Raw genomic sequence first — 22,687 nt, forward strand, 5'->3', positions numbered from 1 at the left:
AAAGATTCCAGTCAAGCGTTTTTGATTTATGAGGGTACATTATGTGAGCTGATAGCATGAATGTATGAGCCTTGTGTTTCAGCCCCGTTTTATCAGCTAAAACCAACCGTTTCCCCCTGTTTTCTACCTCAGACCATATCTAACTCTGTGACCCTTTTTTAAAGTAAAGGCACTGATCCCCACTACACTGTCATACCTCTTATCTGTCTGGTTTACATTGAGGGGGCAATGGGGTTTTAAGAGGTTAATAGAAAGTAGTTTTGAATGCAAATTGAACAGATAACAACTATGGCAGTGGCCATTTACTTTTCCCTTCTCTATCTCTTTGAGTATGGTGTACACAATGAATGCAATTCATGCATACACTGTTTGATAAATATTTTGTAGAAAGTTTGAAGAAAATAGCATTTTACAGTACATGTAGCAGTTCTTGTGAAATACAGCCCAAACTTTATTAGCTCAGTGAAGGAGATGTGGTAGTTTGAGGTTTACTCCCAAATAATCTGTAGCCATAGTGGCCTTTCATATCATTCCAGGGTCAGATCTCTTGAGCTTGAGTTAAAGTTTATATTTCAGGTCTGCTGAATCACGATTAGCTTATCCATACCACCAGGGGTAAAGAAAGCACCAGACCACAAAATAGAACCCCATTAAAAACCCACAAAGAAGACGTCATGCAGCTTTGGTCATGCAATAAGGAGCAGTAAAAGCAATAACTAGAAGTATAGATTCTAATCTTCACTTCTGCTGCTATTTACAAAAGCAATAGACCTGTTCATTCAAAAATGTATGCCTAAATGCATCTCTTTAAATTTATGCATCTGCTAATTTATAGTTTATCTTAAAACACAAGCAAATGGAGCTTCTCATTGATGTGTGTCAGCTTACGTTCATATTTACAGTAAGTCAGTCCGGAGGTCTCAATCACCAAATGTTTCATCTTCACAAAACGCATGTAAACCATCACAGATGATGAACATTCTCTCTGTGACCACCGGCACATTCTCCCTTTAAACCAAAGAGCAGACTAATACAAAGAGTCTATGTCCTGTTTAATAATGGAGTATTGCATCTCTATATCGTGCCAGCATTCTCTACCTTTAGTTATCCATTTGTTCCCCTCAAGGTTGTTGTTTATTAACATGGATCTTGTGAAAAGCTTGGATGGAGAAATAAAGTGCTGCAGCACCAAGCCATTGACTCCTGCCATACAATTCCTTGCACTAAATGCCACTTAAGCTATTACAAGTTTTCAGCTGAGTACAGCGCTGACCCCATAGGGCTGAGGACAAAGCGAGAGCACTGACAGGGACACTTATGAAATGCCAGCAGAGAATTGCCACCATCACTTGGATGTGAAGCTGTTTCACAGCCGCTGATGCTTTGAGTTTGACACAGACAGCTGGGATTGCCCACTATGCCTCAGCAAGATGATTGCTGGTGTGCTGTGTGCATCCTTACAATATATGAATGTTCCCATGTTCATCCTAGATTTCTGGCTTATCCAGCTGAAGGAAGTGGTTTCGTCTCACTAAATGGCATCACCACACTTTAGGCAACCTTGACATAATTGTGCCATAAATGTGACTGACAGCTTTGCAGGCCCGTCCTGACTTGTACTCAATCATAACTATATCCCTGCCCACACAAAGGACATGCAATTCCGCTCAATGCCGTGGTTTTCTATGTTTGTGTGATGATGTAAAACATTTTTACAGCACATGAAGCTGTTTAATTTTAGAGATGCAGCAGACAATGGAGAAATTGTTGCTGCCAGTTAGATAAGACGATTGATACCTCTCATGTCTGTACAATAAATATGTAGCTGGAGCCAACAGTCGCTTAGCTTAGCTTAGCATAAAGACTAGAAACGGGGAAACGCTGCCTGGCTCTGTATAAAAATAACAAAACCACAAGCACCTATGAAGCTCACTAATTATCATAAAATGTAATGTTAATCACAGTAAAACCCCAAATCCATGTTTTAAGGGCGTTATATCCTGGACAATTACTTAGCTGAGGGCAGTAACTTCTTAGAGTTGCATGGCAACGACTAAGATAAGCTAGCCGGCTGCTGGCTCTAGCTACATATTTACCATACAGACATGAGAGTGGTATCAATCACCTTATATGATACTTGGCAAGAAAGCAAATAAGAATATTTACCAAGATGTCAAACTATTCCTTTAAGGAAAAATGTGAAGCAGACAATATGAAGTACAACTTACATGCTCTATAAGTTCCCTGATCATGCCGTTCCACTGGCCCTTGTCGTCCTGAGAGCCATATCTCCCATCAGGCACCAGGCGGATCTCATACGTGAAGCCCAGGACGTTGGCCAGCTCTTTGAGCAAGTCAATGCAGAATCCTTCAAAACGGTCATTCCCATCCAGCGCCTTGTCAGACTTCTTAAGCATGACGTATGGCTCATCCTGCACAGACCCAAAAGAGCAAATGAAAAGCAATGGTGAGGTCAGCTTTTTCAATTTGTTTCAGCACATGCACTTAATTGAAGCAAAGTGATCTGAGCTGATGAGTCGCTGTTGCATTTAACAGGCAGTGACAGCAGCTTCAAGTTCAGTGTGTGGGTAGAGGGAGTGTTAAATTATGAAAGACTGCTAACATTTTTACTACATTGATGTATTAACAAAAGGAGACCTGAGATAATTTAAGACTGTAATGTAAAGTAGGTGTCCTGCTATAGTGATGGTAATGCACACAAATGAAATGTTTATACTATCAATGTGCCTGCAGGGTTGAGCTAACTAAACCTACTTTCTTCCCTACACTGCTGTGTGTTGACCTATTTTGCTGGTGCACAGGTCGGTTCGTTTTATGGTCAGGTAGCTGACACTCTATACTGGCCTGTAATATCCTGCCTGGCTGCTCATAATTTGTGCTGTATAAAAGCTTGATTAGGAACAGAATGCCGCAGTCAAATGGAACATGCCCACAACGTTGCCTTCATCAGTTGACACCAATCTCCAGTGGAAAGCAACTGAGCTGATGCCTGCAGTGACAATGACTAACACAAATTAGCTTATGAATGATTTCCTTTTTTGGTATCTGTTACCATGTCCCACTGTGCATTTCAAAACATGTTGGTCCATTTATGCAAAGGCTTTAATACAATACATGGGGGGGAGGGGGGGACGTAAAGAAGAAAACATCATGTGCTGGTGGCATGTGGACACAGTTACACTGTTTATTAAACTAACATTAAGCAGGGCATAATTTTTTCCGCAACTTCTAACAAAATAAAAATGTGTAGAAAAAAAATACAGTAAATGAGGAACATCTTTAATTGTTTGCCATCAAAATATGAAGCCACTTGGACATCACAATTAGGATGGCCTCTTAAATAAATGATAAATTATGAATACTTGATGACAATGCATTTAGAGAGCAAAGTGCTTAGCCACAAACTTTGCTCAAGTTGTCCAATTAACTTGATCAAAAAGTTTGCACGTTAAGGGAAAAAGTCATTACCATCTGTTTTGAGCCTTCCAATTCTTGCTATTCCCCAAGGTTTGGACTCAAATCAAAGTGTTTATACCAGTTCTACCCTCACAGTCGCAGCATGGGCGTGCATAACAGAACGAGGAGGGAGGTGGGCTTGCGCAGAGACATTACGGGCAATGGAGTGCAAACAATTAACGTAAGGGGGAAAACACATTAAGTGCCTAAATCTCTTCGACAAAGTTATCACTATAAAGCTGTCAGACGTCTTGTTCATGCATCACTGGAATCAGTTTGATGCAGTGTCATTACACTAAGAGGGGAGATTGATATTAAACTTGAAACTCTCTTCAGCAATATGAAAGTAGGCAATTTTATCATCGTAAACTAATGATTCACAACGAAATAGCAAATTGAGACATGTCAGAGATACTCAAATGCACTTTCAGGCAAAAATGAAGTAAAACTCTTTTGGGAAATGTTACTGAAACACTTGAACTACATGGAGAAAAACACATTTACATTAACTCCACTCTAACTACAACATTAAATTAACCAATCCTGACACTTCCTAGTGCAGTAGTTCAACATTACACCATTTAAATCCTCGTTCAATGTCTCCTCTTTGAGACAGAATTAACATAGATGGCACCTGATAGGCATTAATCATGTCCCGCCTTGACATCACTTGTCATAATTACAACCTTGTGGTCCAATATAAGGATAATGATAGTGTTTATCGTTGTAGCTTGTATATCTGTCCTGAAAAGGTACAGGGGGAGCATCTGTGTCAGCACCTCCCTGATAGTACCACAAAGACCCCGACATCCAGTGACAGTGTTAAGTACATACAACTGGGGATATACAAATGGATGCAACGTGGAGCTGGGGGATAGTTCTCTCTATCTGCACATGTAATTATTGTATTCTCAGGAATGGTTCATTCTGTATCACTGTCTCCTTCTTTGTTTTGTGTTTTGCTCTAGGTCCGCTCATTTAACGTGCTCATGATGTCACTGATAACTGAAGTTTCTGTTGCTAAACTGTCAAGCTTCTCATTCTCGCACGTCACACTTATGTAGTTTATGATTGCAGCGGAGTCAACATTTTAAATTCGTACTATTTTTTGAAACAATGAGCCCTGGATTATAGACAAAAGCAGACTTCTCATTCCTAACCGGCGCTTAGCTGAAACAAACTGTCTGGCTTTTATCAGCTGTTGCTAGATACTGTAGCTAAGTAAGCAAACATTAGCTCCATGAGGTGGTTGAAAGCACCGTCTGACTTAAACCAGGGCTGCGGGATGTGGCCAAAATCTTCCATCCCGATTATAGGTGCTTTCATATCTTGATAACTATATCTTATGATATAGTATGTTTTCTGGTAATTCAATAATAAATAGTCCATATTAAATAACCACATGGTAAAGCCTATTTTTGTACACTCCTGTGTGAATTATATACAATACTACGCATTACTACACACATTGCAATAGAAACTATATAAAAAGTAATACGGTAGACATTTTATATTGTCATATATCGCCCAGCCCTATTTCTAGCTTGTTTTGAACCCAGAACCCTGTAAAAAGCTACTTAAATTATAAGATCAGACTTTTATTTCAATCTGACGTGACCCCCTTTTGCTCTTTGGCTTTTTTTGTGCAAGCATGTAAGCAAGAGTTTAGATTTATGCTTCATATTCTGAAAATGTGTGTTTCACCTTTAAAGCTCCAAAAATCCTGAGGAGACATAAAAGGTAGGATATATTTTACTCCAGGCTACACAGGTGACCTACCAGAATAGTTGTGATGACGAGGGAGCGGTTAGCCAGGGAATCAGTGATGTTCATCCCTTTTCGCTTCGGCACCTCTGTGATGTTAAGACCTCCCGACACACTCCACTTCCCCACCTGCGGAAGATAAAAGCATGTTGCTGAGTGTTCTGTGTCTGTTGGTGGGCTGTGACCCAAGCAGAGTCCCCCCACCAACCAGTCTCACACATTAGTGCCAGGTTGAACACATCTCTGGCAGTGTTGGATGATTGGCTTGGAGTTAGCTTTATATCAGCAGGCCAGGGTTCTTTAGAAAGCAAGCAAGGGGTAGTTATGTGTTGAAGGAAATGCATGACAGACAAATCAAAGAAACCAGAATCATTTGATGAATTGTATGTTACAGTTTTTCTCAATAGCTTTGGCATAATCGTCGAATGACTATTAAAGGAATTGTTGAAATATGGTTATTCACCGTCTCCTCTATATTTATATAGGTGGGCAAACACATTTCTGTCTCAGTGCATGCATTGTCTTAGTCCGGCAGCGCTGCATGATATCTCTGCGCCTGAGTAGCAGTGCTTTGGCTGTAGCCTACTTCCACCCAATATAGTCCCAAATCAATATCTGCCTAGGAAACATCTAGTCTTAATCTGCATTGCTATTTGTACTCATTGTGAATACGCAGGCCACAAGAAGTAATTAGGTTTTGTTTTTGTTGTTGGGTCACTTTTACTCACGACATGCTTACCGGCAACATAGGATTCCATTCACTACGCTAAGCTAAGTTAGCGCCTGCGCTGCTGGACTAAGACAATGCATGCACTGAGACAAAAATGCGTTTACTCACCTATATAAATATAGAGGAGACAGTGAATAACCTTATGTCAACAAATGGTGGCATATTCCTTTAAACTTTGTCAAACTATATGACTATTTATATGAACATTAGGTCAGTTGTTCACATAACTATAGTCATTTATAATTGCTTTGACACAAAATGCACTGAGTAAGCCTTGCAAATTAAAATAGTTTGCATTCATTTGCTATTAAATCATATTGCTCTCAAATGCAACTATATACATGTTCATTGTGTAAATCCCTACATGCGAAAATAGAGCAACTAACAATCGTCCTAAATATTCTGTCACACATATATCAGATACATAATAGTTATGTAGCATTGTTGTAAAAGTTGTCAGAAGGATAGACTTTCGCCAGATTGGAAACAATTTACTGTAATTTCCTCACAATGTAGAGCAACCGAACAAAAACAGGTGACAGTTGAGAATACCACAGCAGATTGTTGGAGGGGGTGGCTGCGTCATGCCAAAAGATTTTTCCCTTGTTGCATTGCAAGGGAGGATATCAGGTGTGATGTCGATGAAATGTTGTGGTCAAACAGAGAGGAGAGATTGAATGACCCATGAGGTTGATAAATTTGCAGCATATTTTCTTGCACATATTGTACAGTAGCTCCTGATCATTTTGTTTTTTTTCTGTACAAGCTTTCTTTATACGTATTTGCAATTGGCTGGTGTGTACATACAATGAAAAATAAATGTTTTGTTAGTATAGTATAAGTATAGTTTGTGCCATAGTTGACATCAATACTATTCAGCTGCCTAAATATACAATGCTAGCAACTGGACAATAAGACATAGTGGGTAACCATCACACTTTCAGAGTACGCTGTCATTTGACAAGATGTATTTGCGTTTTGATTGTCTTGGTCTAAGCAATGCTTGACTTTATTTATTGATGGATTTATTTACATTTGAAACATGAGTTAATTCTTTTGATTGAGAAGTCACCTTTTGCAGGTCACATAAAGTGGTTTGCTAAATGTACCACGTGGTGTGAGGATTGTACTTAGAGTTTTGACAACTGTAAATTTGTTTCAGTAAATGTGCCAAATCGATTGAGAAAAACTGTAAAACAATGAACTTAACTGACATTTATGTAGAAGAATAAGTACTGTAACTTGCAATGAGATCAAAAATAAAGATACACTTTTCAAAACATGTAAACCTACTGAATCATCTTCCCTCATCTTCAAACTAAACTATACTATGTTTTCATGCATCTGTTTCCATCTTTTTACATGAATTGAATAAACTATACAAAAAATAATATACTATATCAATGATAATGATTCATGAGATTGGTACATTAACATTGTGGGTTTCTTGCGAGGTAAAACTGTGCAGGAAATAGTAATATAAGGCTAAACAATGGTGCCAATAAAACGGAATATTATTAAAAAATAGCAATATTTGCTATTTTTTAATAATATTTTTAATAATATTCCAGGTTACAGTTAATTTAAAAGAAGGTACAGGGTTGCTCGTTGGATCTCACTGTAAAAGTAATGTTGCTATGCAGTGTCAGTGAGATAAGCCGAGAGATTTGAACAAATAAAAAGAGTTATACATGCGAGAAGCCCTCAGGCAAAAAGCTCTGCATATTGTAGAGACACTCTGGAACATATCATTAGCACAAATAGTCCTGTGGCTGTCGGTAACAATCTTGTTTGCAAGCCGAGCCCTCCACCAAACCCTCCTCCTGCTTTCTCTATTACTACAGATACAGCTTTTAATATTCACTGGAGTTTGTGCTTGAGGTGGATCCATTTAAAGACATACAGGCCCCCACAATAAAGCATGAAAAACGTCTGTTAATGTCCTCCCTGCCTAATCCAGAGAGAGGCATATGCTCTAATTTGAAAAGCATATTAGTTACAGCTTGTCAAACAACCAAAGAGGACTACAAAAGAGAGATTTAAAAATATCTGTGAATACTTTCCGCTTTGCAAAATTCTTTCTAATTGTACCCAATTACAATTAGCTCAATTCATTAAACATGATTAGCTAAAGACATGATTCAAAAGTTATTTACTCGTGCAACCACATGGAGAGCATTACATTTATTTCACCCTCCTGAGCATGCTGGCGTGGAGTGAAAGTGGCACTCTGAGAACCTGTTCATAATTCCAGCACAGGCTGAAACTTGGTCTAATATTCAATTACAATGGATTAGTTGAGAAAAGTCCACATCTTAACCAGCTCAAACAGTTAAAGCCGATTCCACGGATATACAAGAAAGAAAGGGGCGAAAAAAATCCAGCAATCCGCCGCACGCTGCTGGATCAACGCTAACATGCTTGAGCGTGGGATTTGTCAGAGACATAATGAGAAGATGCTAATATGGCATTAAATACTTTTGCAAGATGACTGTGCTTCAACTTAATTGACCGCACGCAGGACAAGATGAAATGGGGAAGAAGAAGAATTTTAAAGCAGCAGTGTTCAATAGTACAGTACAAGCTCTATTCTTGAACAGAAGGGTTACAAGCTGAAAAGCCCCTGCTATTATATAGTGTTGAGCCTTTAGGGAGTACTTGAGGAAGTCATAATGGGACTTATCCCTATTTGATGTATTCATAATGTATGAAAGCCCTCTAGTAGAGAAAAGCTGTTATAGTCCAGAGGGTACTTTGCCTTCCAGTATAATAAAATATGTTCTACATTACCAACCTTTTAGTTTTTCCCCCTTTTTTGTAAAACATATTTATACAGCTCATTACCACCAAACAGCATTTTGGGCATCACCTCATATTATCATTAAGAGAGGCTGCAATCAACACCCTAATGTGTACCCTAATCCAATTTGCTTTATGATCCACTAACTTATGCTTATGTTGAAACAGCCAATTTGCTTCCTTGTTAGGAGGTAAATTACACTGTCAAATTTGCATTATCTGTTCCACACCAACAGGAAAATCTGAAACGCATTTGTGAAATCGATAATCCATTAAATTATATTTATGGTATAGTAATCACAGAGGATCTGCTTTGTTTATACACTGCATGTGATGACACATTGATGTTGTGCTTTTATTCCATATAAGCCGAAAATGCATTTAAACCAAAGACAAAATGTACCTTTTCAAGTCCGTCCTCCTTTAGACTGACGATGTCCAGGTCGAAGTCTGTACGTAGACCACTTGTCTTGTTGAATGACAGTCTCCCCGTCAAACCATCCCAGTGGGACTGTAAGATAATATATCTACATATTTATACTCATTCAAACACATTCCTGTAGTACGTTTTACATTACCAACCTTATTGTGATGATGTAGAATACTGCATATATTGTGCATATATACTGCACCTGTTTATATCTCGGACCTGCTCCATCCGTACACTACTAACAGGTCCCTCAGGTCTTCTAACCAGGGATTACTGGTGGTCCCACGAACTCGCTTAAAAACTAAAGGTGACCGTTCCTTTGAAGCGGTGGCTCCAAACCTGTGGAATGCCCTTCCTATTGACTTACGTTCTGCAGTCTCTGTTGAAGCTTTTAAATTCACTTTTGACTCATGTTTGTAACTTTGGGTTTTAGGCTTTCATCTTTTAAATGATTTTCATTGGTCTTTCAATTATTTTTTCCTTTATTTTCCTCATTATTTTCTGTTGGATCTGTTTTACAAAATGTTTATCATGTGAAGCACTTTGTGACTTTGTCTGTAAAAGGTGCTACATCAAATAAACTTATTATTATTGTTATTATTATATACAATAAGAGTCTTAACCCCTGTACAATCTAATGCAATCAATACATTCAGGGGGCTTATATTGCTTAATTTTTGCTGAACCATATTTTAGAAGTGGTGCTGATTCATCTACTACTTTACACCCACTGTCTTGTATGTTTATGTACATAACACAATATTTGGTACACATTAAAATATGACAAAACAAATAAGCAGAGAGAAATGTATGAACGGCTGTCAACAAAACACGCACACACTCTAATACACACTACAACACCCACTATCTCTCACTGAGTGTAAAGTCACACCCACACACAGATCAAAAGTACAAGCACAAACCGTACAGGCTGCATTTCCTTTTTTTAATTACATTTTACATCTCAACGCCTTCAACGTATTTTCCCTCCAGACTACGGAGTTAATTAACAACCATCTCCTTTTGCTTGATTCCCCATGAGGTGGAAAAACACATAACTGCCCTCTATTACGATTCCCTGATACCTGCCACCTCTACAGATGTGTTTATAAGCAAACACACACAGACAGTCTACATACCGGTTTTTTCTCACATTTATGCTAATAGGGTTAGCCATCTTTTAGCACTCATGACGCTAAGGCTTCTCACCTGTATCTAATTGCAATTGTGTGTTTTAGTTTAGTCTTTGCATTTTTACAATTTATTACTCTTTTGTTTGTTCTGATCTTTCTGCAAAAAAACATTTTTTTTTTTCAATTTTCTATCAGTGTCATTTTCATTAAGTCATAGTGTGTGATGCACACACTAGATATCTAATAGGCTAAGTCTTGTTTCAATTGAGTAATCAATCCCTGTGTTTCGAGTTGCAGCACTTTTGATATTTAAAACCCAAACTGTTACAACCCTACAGGCTATAGCTATCACTTGGCTTCCTTGTAGCTTGCCAGAAATTGTTGTGAGAAGATCGAAGCTTCAAGGAGAAATCTGTGGCACACTCCTTTTTCAAACCCCCTCATACCTCATTCCATCTGGCCTAGCGCCACTGAGGTGGGTGGCATGTTCAAACAGCTCTAATTCAGAGAGTGACATAAATGCCTCAGCCACATCACATCCAAAGGGCCAAGTTGACCTTCAGAACATGTCAGACGCCTGTCTAGAATAGAGTGTAAATCAGGCCTGAGTAAGTGTTTTTATACCCGAACACTACAGTACTATATGTTTGTACAGGGACAGTGTAACAATATTTTATTGGCTTTGGTCGTGATCACTACAAGTAACTAACATACCTGCTAATGGTGGTGCTTTTTGGGATAGCTAACAATGTTCACTGTTTCTTTTAACTGACACATTGTGACTCTGAGACATTATGTGTTGTGCATTGTAATGGTATAGGACTTTGCGATATTGTGTTAGCACATTTGGCAGACAAGGAGGCATTGTTGCTACAACTCAGGCAAACAATAGTATTCATGAATGTTGTGCCACTTGGGAATGTGTAGCAGTAAAACATAATATGAGGCATCAGATTTGAGAGCACAATTTTACACAATACATTCTTACTATTATAGGAATGGTTGAAAACTGTGCCAAAAAAATGTTTTTATTCTCAGCTTCCAACAGTAGTAATTACATATTTATTGTTGATGCTTCCTTACAAATGGGTGGATACTAGATCTAACTAACTCTAGATCTATCTAGATCTATCCCTTATTTTTTTCAGATTAAATGTACTTTCAATTTATCCCTCAGGTCCCTGTCCCCACCACCTCCTTCAGTCCACCACTAGGGTTGGGTACCGAAAAATGACCGGCATCTACCGGACTGAATGACAACGCGGATTTTGGCAAATTAAAAGCCTGTGTTGCTAATACGGATGTTAGAAGCAACAGAAGCATCAGAACTGCACTGCACTGCACAGGACGCTAGTTAACACACTTGGCAGCAGGTAGCGTTAGCCTACCGTCAGCTAGTAGCCGGCTTAAACATGCTTAAAATGCTGACAGCTAAACGGTCTAATGCGTGGCTGTATTTCTCTTGAAAGGATTCCAACACCGATAATTGTTGGAGAAACAACACTAACGGGACTTACTGGTGCGTTCAATTGCACCTCGTAAGCTCATGGTGCATTCAAAGTTGTTGTAAAGTACCCTAGTGGTTCTTTTTGTCGTTTAACAGCAATTGACTAGTGAAATTAGTTATTGTTGTTATGATTACATTTTAAATAAATAATTTAAATTTGACCATATGGCCTTAGCCATAAACAAGCCATCTTTTAATGTCACCGACTGTGTGCTTTCCTTTTCTTTTTTAAAGTATTGGTTCAGGCACTGTTTAGGCAGCTGCACCATTCTAAAAGTATCACTTAAAACCCAAAGATACCCAACTCTATTAACCACTGACCATCATCCTCATTTACTAGTCCTCATTTCAGTCTTGAGAAACTAAAGAAGCAGAAGGGATGGTTTGCTAGAGAGCTCCACTTGTATTCACAGAGCCAAGGTTGGCTTCACACAGGTTTCTCTATCTAACAGCCCTCTATAGACTTAAGGGGTAATGCATGATAACTGTATCCCCTGCTTTTTAATACTAGTGGAAGAAAGAGACTGGTACCATTATGGAATATCCGGCTGTTGAAGGAAAAGCCTCGGAGGAGCCACAAGCAGTGGCCATATCTAACCTCCCACTCACCCACACTTTCTTTCAAAGCGGATGCTTTATATTATTATGCCTTTTATGATATCCGAAGGTGGCCAGCCCCAGCCACAATGGCAGCCTACTCTGACTTTGGCCCTGGTTCCTCAGTGTTGTAACATTTTACTCTTTAGTGTCTTTAACATCTCCATGGAGAAGGATGCTGTCATGCTGTGGATAGGTGAGTTGGGCTCATGAGATCTATGGCCAAACTCTCACTGTCTGGGAAAGAGCCTTGGGCTTGAAACATCACTAGCATTACAATCCTAAGGGGAGTTATTTGGTGTGTGGACCTGCTTTTTCTTTCCACACTCACTGTCATCACAGTAAAGCTCAAAAGAGATCCTCTCTGGAAAATAGGCCCAAAGTGGCTTGAAACTAGTTGCAAATGCCATCAGGATGCTTAGCACTATGGAGAAAATCTTTGGATGGAGCCATGGGTACCAAACAGAAGTTGTCAGCCATTTTGCTAATGATAAGTGGATGAGGAAAAAGGTTTAGCTCTGCGATTTTATATGGACAGCCCCCCGTAGCCATCATTCTGATTGCTCTGTGGGTATATGCAAATGTATTGGGCAGTTACCAAAATGAGGGATCCTGATTAGAGATTCAGGAGGTTAATGCTTTAATTTTGCTTTTGCAATAAAAATGGCAATTATAAGAGGGAAAACAATTCCTGCCATTTAAAAACCACACTTTGGAAAATTCTAATGATTTTGTTCTTTGAACAAATCAAGATACAAATAGTAGCATCTCTGCACACCCTTTTTCTGCCATTTTGCACAGGCTTGTTTGTGTATTCTCAGGCACTATCAGACTCCCATGTTAGATTAAATAAGAGCCGATTACACTAGTTGTGCTTTCAAAAGGTTACAGTACGTGCTTTCTGGAAAATAGGTTATGAATACAGGGAATTTATAAAGCTGACAACAACACTGCTTTGATGTGTCTATCACGGCTTGGTTTGCTTTGTGTGTGGATATGATTGATTTGCTGCATAAATATCCCAGTCCCAAATGACTACACAGTCCTCACTCCACTCCTATTTTCATGCTTACCACTCAATCAGTATGCTCTAATATCAATAACACTTATATCAGATAGCAATAGGCCAAAGGTATTCCATCACCTCTTTGATAAAACTCATGAAGCGCCCTCCGAATCTCCAGGGTTTGTGGCGGTGGCACTGCAGCGAGTTTACCGTCATCTGTGGAGCGTGCTGGTATGAGACGGACACAATGTGGACTGCGTCATAGGTCAGAGCCGCATCTGTCTGAAATAAGGGGTGAACATTAATTCAGCTGATGCCTGTGGAAAGACATACATAGTTTGGTCACCATCAATCTATAATCTTCTATAATCTTGATATAAATACAAATACAAAATTGAAGAATTGAATTAATATTTGACATATGAGCACCTCGTGTGTTTCCTCAACTGATACCTCAATACAGTGCTGTGTTTGTCTTGTTTACATAACTGACATACAGTATGCCTTCAGCATATTTAGACGTCAGTAATTTAGGTTTAGTTGCTCTATGCCTTTAGACAGTGTACATAAGCACTTCAATTTAATAGCAGGTTACAACCCTTTGCGTTTGAACTTTAAGGTCAGCCTATACTTTTGCATTTTGGATAAAAAGGTGTATTCCAAAGTAATGAAACTAATCATGAAAGCAAAATTCCTTGCAATAATTACTTTACATTAGATGATAAATGTGTAATAGCAGATCAATCGAAATTGCCCATTAGTGGACATATGACATGAAAAAAAGATTCAAATAAATAATCTCCCTTTAATTCGCTAGGTAAAGAAGGTCAATATTTATAACATGGCAATTGATTTCTGGCCGTATGTCACAAATGGCCCTCTGTTTATCACCACCTACACTATAATCACAATTTCTTTCAGACTATACATCTATTTACTACTGTAGCTACACAATCTGTGACAGTCTGAATCCTCCACCAGAATAGCCTGAACAGCCTGCAGCTATGGATTCAACAAGAGCTGGAAGCCTTCCATAAAGATCTTTCTGTCTTGATGGCATAATTAAATGTCTGCAGATTTGTTAGTAGCACATTCATGTTATGAACATTTATTCTTTATCTCATTCCAAACGGGCTATACTGAGTTTACTATCTGAAATGTGTGGGCCATTGGAGTAAGTCCCTATCATTTTCCTAGAAACATACTGAGACAATGGCGCCATCCATTATCCATTATAAACTATCCATTTAACAAAGAATAGCTGTAAAGGGATGCACCTGGTCTGAAACAATGTGAAGGGAGAATGGCACGTCCAAAGGGTAATTGGTGCGAAAGGGCTTAATAAATCCACAGCATTATCCCCACATGTACTGTTGAAAGCATAACATATAACCCAGTGGATTTGTGCTATTCATGCCAATATCTGACACTGCCATCAACATGCCAGAACTGAACAGGAATTCTTCTGATGAGGTGGCATATTCTCCTCTTCAGTCATTCATGTTCAGGGATTTTAGCTCAATTTAGCTTCAGCTTTTTGCTTGGATAATGTAAAAGAAAACTGTACTCCATTGGTATAATGCTAGTCAGGTTGTCCTTTCTTAGACCCCTTCTATACCTAAATTGTTCACTGAGTTATGTACATACCTTGCATAGATATGTATAAGTTTGACTGATTTTTGTCTTCTAACCTCTCTAATCAACACGCCATTTTTCTCCCACAATACCCATGAGTAAATAGGTGACATTGGGGTGCACACAATCCCAGAACAATATTTTTTTACAGGATGCTGGAACCAGTCACCATGGTACTTATTGCCTTAAAATCACTTAAAATATGCATCTTTCCCATTCAACATTTAGTCAAACTGTAGCTTAACCTCTCAAACTGTTCATGTTCTTTACACAGTGTTTGTTTTATTCATATATGAGCCACAGCCTAAAGGAGACAACTGTTGGTATACATCAGAAGATGTACCTAATAAAAGGTTATATAGTGTATCGTGTGAATATATTGCTGAGGTACAATATTTTATCATGGGTTGCTGTTAAGGTTAAAACCATTTCTTACCATGGACAAAAGCCATGATAGATTGATGAGACAGACAAATAGATACATGTGGTCACTTTTGTATTGACATTCCTGTGACTAACTTTATATGGAGCAATACAGAAGTAATATAACATACCGTCATGATGCCCTCCAGGAGGCCTGAGTCAGGTTTAGGGGGCATCTGCCTTTCCATCGACCATTTCTCCACAATGGATGCGACCTGGGGATTATCCACATTGAGGATGCGGAAGCCGGTCATGTTGACACCACAGAAGCGATATGGCTCCAGGTCAATGGCCATCAGGTCCTTTTGAGAGACAACAGTAATGAAGAAGGGATTCTCATTTAGTATGCCAGCATTGAGCATTCTTGTTTTCAGTATTCATCCTGGATGCTTTAGTCTCAAATGGAAGGAGAATGATGCAGCTGCTGTTTAAAAGAGATGCTATATTAAGACCAAATGAAGTGAAAGGAAGGAGAAACACAGTATTTTCAATGTCAAATCAGGAGATTTAAGCACAGTGTCTAGAAGCAGTGTCTGTGTAATAAATGAAATCTAAAAAGGCTCTTGTGGCAGAGTTGCTTTTCTGCTGGCAAACCCTTTTAGAATTGACAAATTGTTACTGTTTTTGGGCCTACTTAATAATAAATTACACTGCACAAACTACAAGCTTGTGATATATTTTGACTTTCTTAATCATGTTCATGTGAACGAATCTTTATAGGTGCAAATGTGTTATTTGATAAGAATAGTTAGTAGGTCTGCTTATACAAATCAAAGAACATGAAAAAAGAAACCACCAATTCTGTTCGATCATATTAATTATTCAACACTTAAATTCCCTTGGCAACTTCTAAGCAAAAGCAATTCAATTTGAGCCACTGTAATTTCTGGGGCAGCCATTGTAGCTGAAGTGTGAAGTCGCATGTTGACACATGTCGTGCTGGAATAGGCCAGGGGGCTTGGAAAAGACATTTGGATGAACATAGATATTTCATTAGCACCCTGTAGGGTTAGTGCTGGGGGAATGAGAGCGTGTAAGACACTTAGTGAAGAACGGTCGCTGCCAGTCACTGAAATATTTCTCTTCTTTTATTTATTTCCCACTAGAACACAGTACAGTACTCTCTTTTGTCAACAGAGATCAAAGTAAATCACTGTTGTTCTATATGACATTCAGAAATGCTCAGAAAAGTAGATCAGGTTACAAGTTTGTTAGCTTTGAAGCTAAGAATACAAACTAACTGAGACAGAATTGTTTGTAAAAAATTTTTTATTCATCTTGTGACATTCTCGTTTCTATTAGGGCACTTTGGGATGTCAAAAAAGTGAATTGTTCCAATTATAAGTTCACTTTTTGCAGTGTTGCCTTCAACACACATCTATAACACAAAATCAACACAATCCTACAGCAGAATTACACTGAATATCTTTACCCGGAGAAAATGCTGTACATGTTTGAGTGCATACAGAAGTGTTGTGCAGGTGGCAAACAACAAAGTTCTCAGCTTCAGGTTCTCAGCAATAGCTATGACAGACTCATTTTAAAGGACAAGGAAGTTATTACCCCATATCACTGCTGTTGGCTTTTCACGCTCTAATAAGTCGGCATTTCCCTCACCTCAGAAGATAAAACTCAGACATCAGTGGATTCCATCGAGAGGAAATTGTATTGCCATGTATACCACGCAAGTATTCATCGTTTTGGATCAAATCAAACCACCAGGTATAATCTCCTTAATGGTGTGTGTCTATCAATATGACAGTTTATTGCAACATTAGATAGATACCATACTCTGATTCTATGAAGTTAATCCTTTATATATATATACATATATATATATATATATATATATATATATATACATATATATATATATATATATATATATACATATATATATATATATATATATAAACGATTTGATGCTGTCAAACGATTAAAATATTGAATCGCGATTAATTGCATTAATGTCATAGTTAACTCGCAATTAATCGCACATTTTTCTCTATTCTAAATGTCCCTTGATTTCTTTTTGTCCCATTATTTTTTCTCATTTTAATGCTCTTATCAACGATACTTTTAAAACGGGGCCTGAACGTTCATTTCGATTAATTAATCTGAGAAAAAATAACACGTTAAAAAAAAATAACGCAGATTAATCCATTCCATATTGACGTTTCGCCATTCTAGCCACCATTGGACTGTAAAATGAAGAAGGGAGACGAGAATGTTCTGCCTGGATTATTAATTGGAACATTTACTTGTAAAAATCTTCTTCCTGCCAACCCTGGCTACCGAAATCTGGTGCCACCGATATGTCTGCGCTTCTCTCTGATGCTCTGAAACACAAACACCGCTGCACATGACGCTAGTTAACACTATACTCGACAGCAGCTAACGTTAGCCTACCGCTAACTAGTAGCTGGATTAAACGCGGTTACAATGCTGACAGCTAACGCTAAACGGTGTAAAGTGTGACTGTGTTTTACTGTAGAGGATTCAACACCGGTATGTAACAATATGCAGCTACCGTCGGAGAGACAACACAGACAGTGCGTTCAATGAAACTGGTAAACTGCTCGAGCACCCACGGAGAATACCGAGCACCCACTGAGCACCCACGTGTGCCAGACTGCCAGTAGGCTACATACATTTTAAAAATAAACATTGCAGTTGGTGCTAAGTGGAGCGTCTGTCATAGTGTGATTGGTTATGTTGCTGTCAGTCCCCTGTGCCATATCCTATCCACCAATCACAGCGTCTCTCGGATGAAAACACCTCTTTAGTGATCCCGCTCCATCCCCCCACTATACAGTGCGTGTACGAGCGTTCGACTCCCAACTCCCAACGCGAGTTCAGAGACTGCTGTGTTTTTGTTGTTGTGGAAACAACAGTGTACCGGACTATCCAGCCTGTTTCTCTGTCACCGGGTAAGAGTGGAGATGGGCTGTGTTAACACGGACTTGTGCAGAAATTAACTGATCATTAATCGATGATCACTGGACGTCAGTGAGTAATCAACATTATTTAGGAGTTACTAAACACTATATTGACTCTAGTAAGGATAGGGATTTTTAGTTTTTTAGTTAGGTACTTGGAGGAATTGTGCAATAATGACAGATTCACACATTTTTCTTTTGTTTACAGTAAATAAATAATTACAAATCTTAAAATCAAGTTCATAAAGTAACTTTCTTTGCATTCATTTGATTCCCAATCAAGATACACTGGTAGAAATTGCTTTCGATTGTTAATATGTACTTAAAAACTGTTCTGAAATGCAAAATAATAGAATTTTAATCATATGCGATTAATCACGATTAAAAAGAAATTAATCGTTTGACAGCCCTAGTATTTTACAATAACTTTGAATGCACCATGAGGCTGGCGAGGCTGAGACAGCTCAGTCTGTGTGTTTCAGACAACGGCAGCTACAGTCTGGTGTTGGAATCCTCTCCAGTGAAATACAGTCACACTTTACACCGTTTAGCTGTCAGCATTTTAACCGTGTTTACTCCAGCTGCTAGCTAACAGTAGGTTAACGTTAGCTGCTGCTAAGCATAGTGTTAACTAGCGTCCCGTCCGGCAATGTTTCAGTTCCCTCTAACGTCCATTTTCGGAGCATCAGAGAGAAGCGCAGGCATTTAAGTGGCACCTAAGTAAGGCAAAGAAATCTGCGTTGCTATTCGATCCGGTAGATAGCGGTCGTCAAGGCACCGGTGCCGTATTAGCACCGGGTCTCGGACCTGTCCCCCAAATAAAAACTCTTCGGATCTACACGATTCACGTGGATGACATTTTCCCATTCAAAACGGCAATTTTTGCCAAAAAGCGACTAGTTTCCAGGTATGTACTACTCTTTGGCCGGCTCGCAAGCCCAAACAAGTGTGTCTGTTGTTTTGTTTCCGGTCTAGCTAGATCCGGTGTGGTGTTGTAGTTTTTCTAACGTTGTTGCAACAGCATGTGAAAAAAACGACAAAGTTTGCTAGGCCAAAAAGAACGTTAATCTCGTGATAAAAAAATTTACGTTGGGTTTGCGTTAATGCCGTTAATAACGCGTTTAACTGACAGCACTAATATAAATATATATATATATATATATATATATATATATATATATATATATATATATTTCTGTTCCCTCTGCGAGGAAATTGTTACACTTAAACACACAAACCAGTACACTGGCATTAAAAAGGAGTTTTTAATACCCCTATTAAAGCAATAGACATGCTACACAAACATAACGTATGGCAGAACAATGTCATTGCCACACTGTCGAGTGAAAGATGACACACATCATGCCTGGACCTCTGTATCATATCACATTATCACAACAGACTGGACGAGTCCGGAGAGAAAAGGAGGGTGTGTGTGCACGAGAGAAGCAGAAATGGAGACGATAACAGAGAGTGAAAGGAACAGCACAGATCATGCTGGTATTTATTCCCATTCAGTCTGTTGTTTGTCTCCAGATAGTCAGTGTCTCAGTGATGAGCAGCAACCGCTCCCTGCTGGGTCTGCTTGTATTAGTTAGCTGAGATCCCTTTTTTTATCAGAGTGAGAACTGAAAATGCTCAAGACGGGAATGAAATAGGAACATACCCAGGTTGCATTAAACATGTTTGATGCTGAATAACATCATGCTCAAGCCTAAATCAATTTTAATTTTAAAGGGTAAGGCTGGCTATATCTTTTTTTGTTGTTAATAATAATAAAAAAGACCAAAACCATCAATATTTTAGACTCAATTCTGAATTATTTACCCATTCCGTGGCACTTGTTCATACTGAAGACATACACTCAGTTGCCAGTACAGTACAATACAGTCTATAACAGTCCTGTAATAAGTCTTACTTTAATAAATGAATGAATGATATTCAGTTTTTGTTTATTCAACTTGATACTTATGTGGTGCTGTTGAATTGTATTGCAATATATGAAAGAGCCGTTTTTGTTATTTAGCCTACCCTCTTTGATATACATGGGATGGACAAAATAATAGAAACACATGCAAGTATAACACAATACAATTTGACAGTACCACAAACTGCAGCCTCCAGAATGATCATAACGTTAAATCAACTGAAATAATTAACTAATTCATGAAGGTAGGATTTTTACCATTTTGTTCACATTTAGATCATTATCACTTTAAAATATATACATGGCATTTAATTATATATTATTTAAGTGCTCACAGAGGACCATTTTTGGTCTTTTTCGAACTTGAAAGCCACATTCAGTTTTGAATCTCAAGCTGTTGTTTTTTATGCTGCCACCACAAAGACTTCTGTTGATTTCACTATAAAGCAGAGTGTTTACTACAGCACACTGAAGACTCTATTATGCATCCAGCTTGTCAAACTAAATTGATATTATGGACTGGATCCAAACTCTATTGGCAATTAGCCACTATTCATCAAAAACTCAAGCGGTGGTGGAGATGAGAACAAACAAGGCTCTATTTTGCATTAACAAGCATGGTACATTACCAGAGTGGTGAAGATATAGTGGTAATACTCTGTCATCATCCCCATGGTCTGGGCCTGGAAGGATACAGAGACGGAGGATGGGAAATAAAGTTGTGAATGAATAGAGACAGGACAGGGAAAATGGTCATGTTGTCATGTCAGGACATTTTAGAATCAACAGCACTGTCAGAACAAATAACCAAAGAATTACCAAAATAATCAGTAATGAACAAAATAGCCAGGTTTTAATGAGCATATTGACTAAAACGCTGTTAGCAACATTTTGTGGACAAGTTTCTGATATCGTTTATCAGGATTTTGGCACCATATGTGGTCCGCAGAATAGCAACAGTACTTGATGCTTTTCTATTTAAATGGTTTGCAATGGCTCAGGGCACGTGACGTTATCCCAGCAGTGAAGAAAGCCTTCAATCAAAAGAGCTCGGTAATCTTTGCCTCATATCCGAACACTCCATCACTGCCACTTGTTTCACTCAATCTACATTCAAAGGCACCTCATTCCCATGGCGGCTGTTCTTCCTATTTAATTGTACCATCTGTCGTAAAAAAAAAGCCAAGGTTATGTAAATAAGATGCTATGCTTATGTGGAGGCAAATTCACTTCTCCTTTTTTAGACATCAAGCCAAATACATGACATTGAAACTTTGTGTCACATATTGTGAGCAGGAGTTTTCATTAATTAAGTAATTTTCCACTGCTGCAGTCCAGGATTAATTTACAGTATGATACAATATAATTTTGTCAGCATTTCTATTCATCAACCTTTTATTTTAGTAAACCTCCATATACTGTATCGCTAATCCCACCAATACAGTAGCAGCACAAAATAAAAATAAATAAAAACATCTAACAGTAAAAGGCACACAGAGTTCTTTTAGAAGACACCAGGGACATGCTTCTCATTTTCTCCAATGCAATCTGAGAGGGAATATAACCTGACAGAGGCATGTTGAATGAAGGTGAGCTTGTCAGGAGCAAATACAGGACCCAACATTTTGTTGAGAATCATGACATGACAAATGAAATATTCTAAGGGCATAAAGCAGTACTTGATATTTAAACCCTTTTACAGTAGACGCGTCAGATCCTCCTTAATGCACGTGCACACCTACTGTACCAGTCAAGTCACATTACACATACATTCAATTCTGTCCTTTGAATTGTACTTATTGTCTTGGATAGGACCAAACATGTTGTAAAGCTGTAAATGGAGCAGTATCTTAAGATTCTGTAGTTCAGTAGCTGGTACATTTTTTCACTCCTGCCTGCATATTTGCCATTAATAAAAAAGTTTTTTTAGGTGACTGTCGCAATTTTTTTTATTGAGATATCATACTTTGTGTGCCACAATATTAATAGTGGTCTGCTTTTACCAGATTGTTTGAATGTACATACATCTATTTGACTTTTTTTATATTGTTATGTGTTTTATGTTAATGCCTATGGTTCTCTGTTTCCAGCCTCTCAAAGTCAACATTTGCAGTTTTTCTTAGTGTTTAATGTCAATAAAACTGAATATTTGTGGGGTTTTGGACTGTGGGTTAAAAATGAAAAGCTATTTGAATGTGTCAACTTTGGCTTTCTGAACTTGTGATGGGCATTTCACTGACCAAACTATTCTATATATCATTTAATTAAAAATAATAAGCAGATTAATTGGTAATGAAAATATACCTTAATTTCAGCCATA

At 38.3% G+C, this 22,687-nt stretch overlaps 1 protein-coding gene across 1 annotated transcript in view; it reads right to left on the minus strand.

Annotated features, from left to right (window-relative positions):
• Nucleotides 1-22,687, minus strand: part of grik3 (glutamate ionotropic receptor kainate type subunit 3) — a 109,664-nt gene that overhangs the window by 22,921 nt on the left and 64,056 nt on the right. The window contains exons 5-10 of the mRNA XM_078252430.1: nt 20,997-21,050; nt 15,633-15,803; nt 13,582-13,725; nt 9,174-9,281; nt 5,257-5,370; nt 2,229-2,432 (exon numbers count right to left, since the gene is read on the minus strand). Of these exons, the coding sequence (XP_078108556.1) occupies nt 2,229-2,432; nt 5,257-5,370; nt 9,174-9,281; nt 13,582-13,725; nt 15,633-15,803; nt 20,997-21,050 (795 nt within the window). The remainder of the gene's footprint in view (nt 1-2,228; nt 2,433-5,256; nt 5,371-9,173; nt 9,282-13,581; nt 13,726-15,632; nt 15,804-20,996; nt 21,051-22,687) is intronic.

This window comes from Sander vitreus, chromosome 6, assembly GCF_031162955.1.
Source record: "Sander vitreus isolate 19-12246 chromosome 6, sanVit1, whole genome shotgun sequence".
NCBI classification, from domain to species: Eukaryota; Metazoa; Chordata; class Actinopteri; order Perciformes; family Percidae; genus Sander; species Sander vitreus.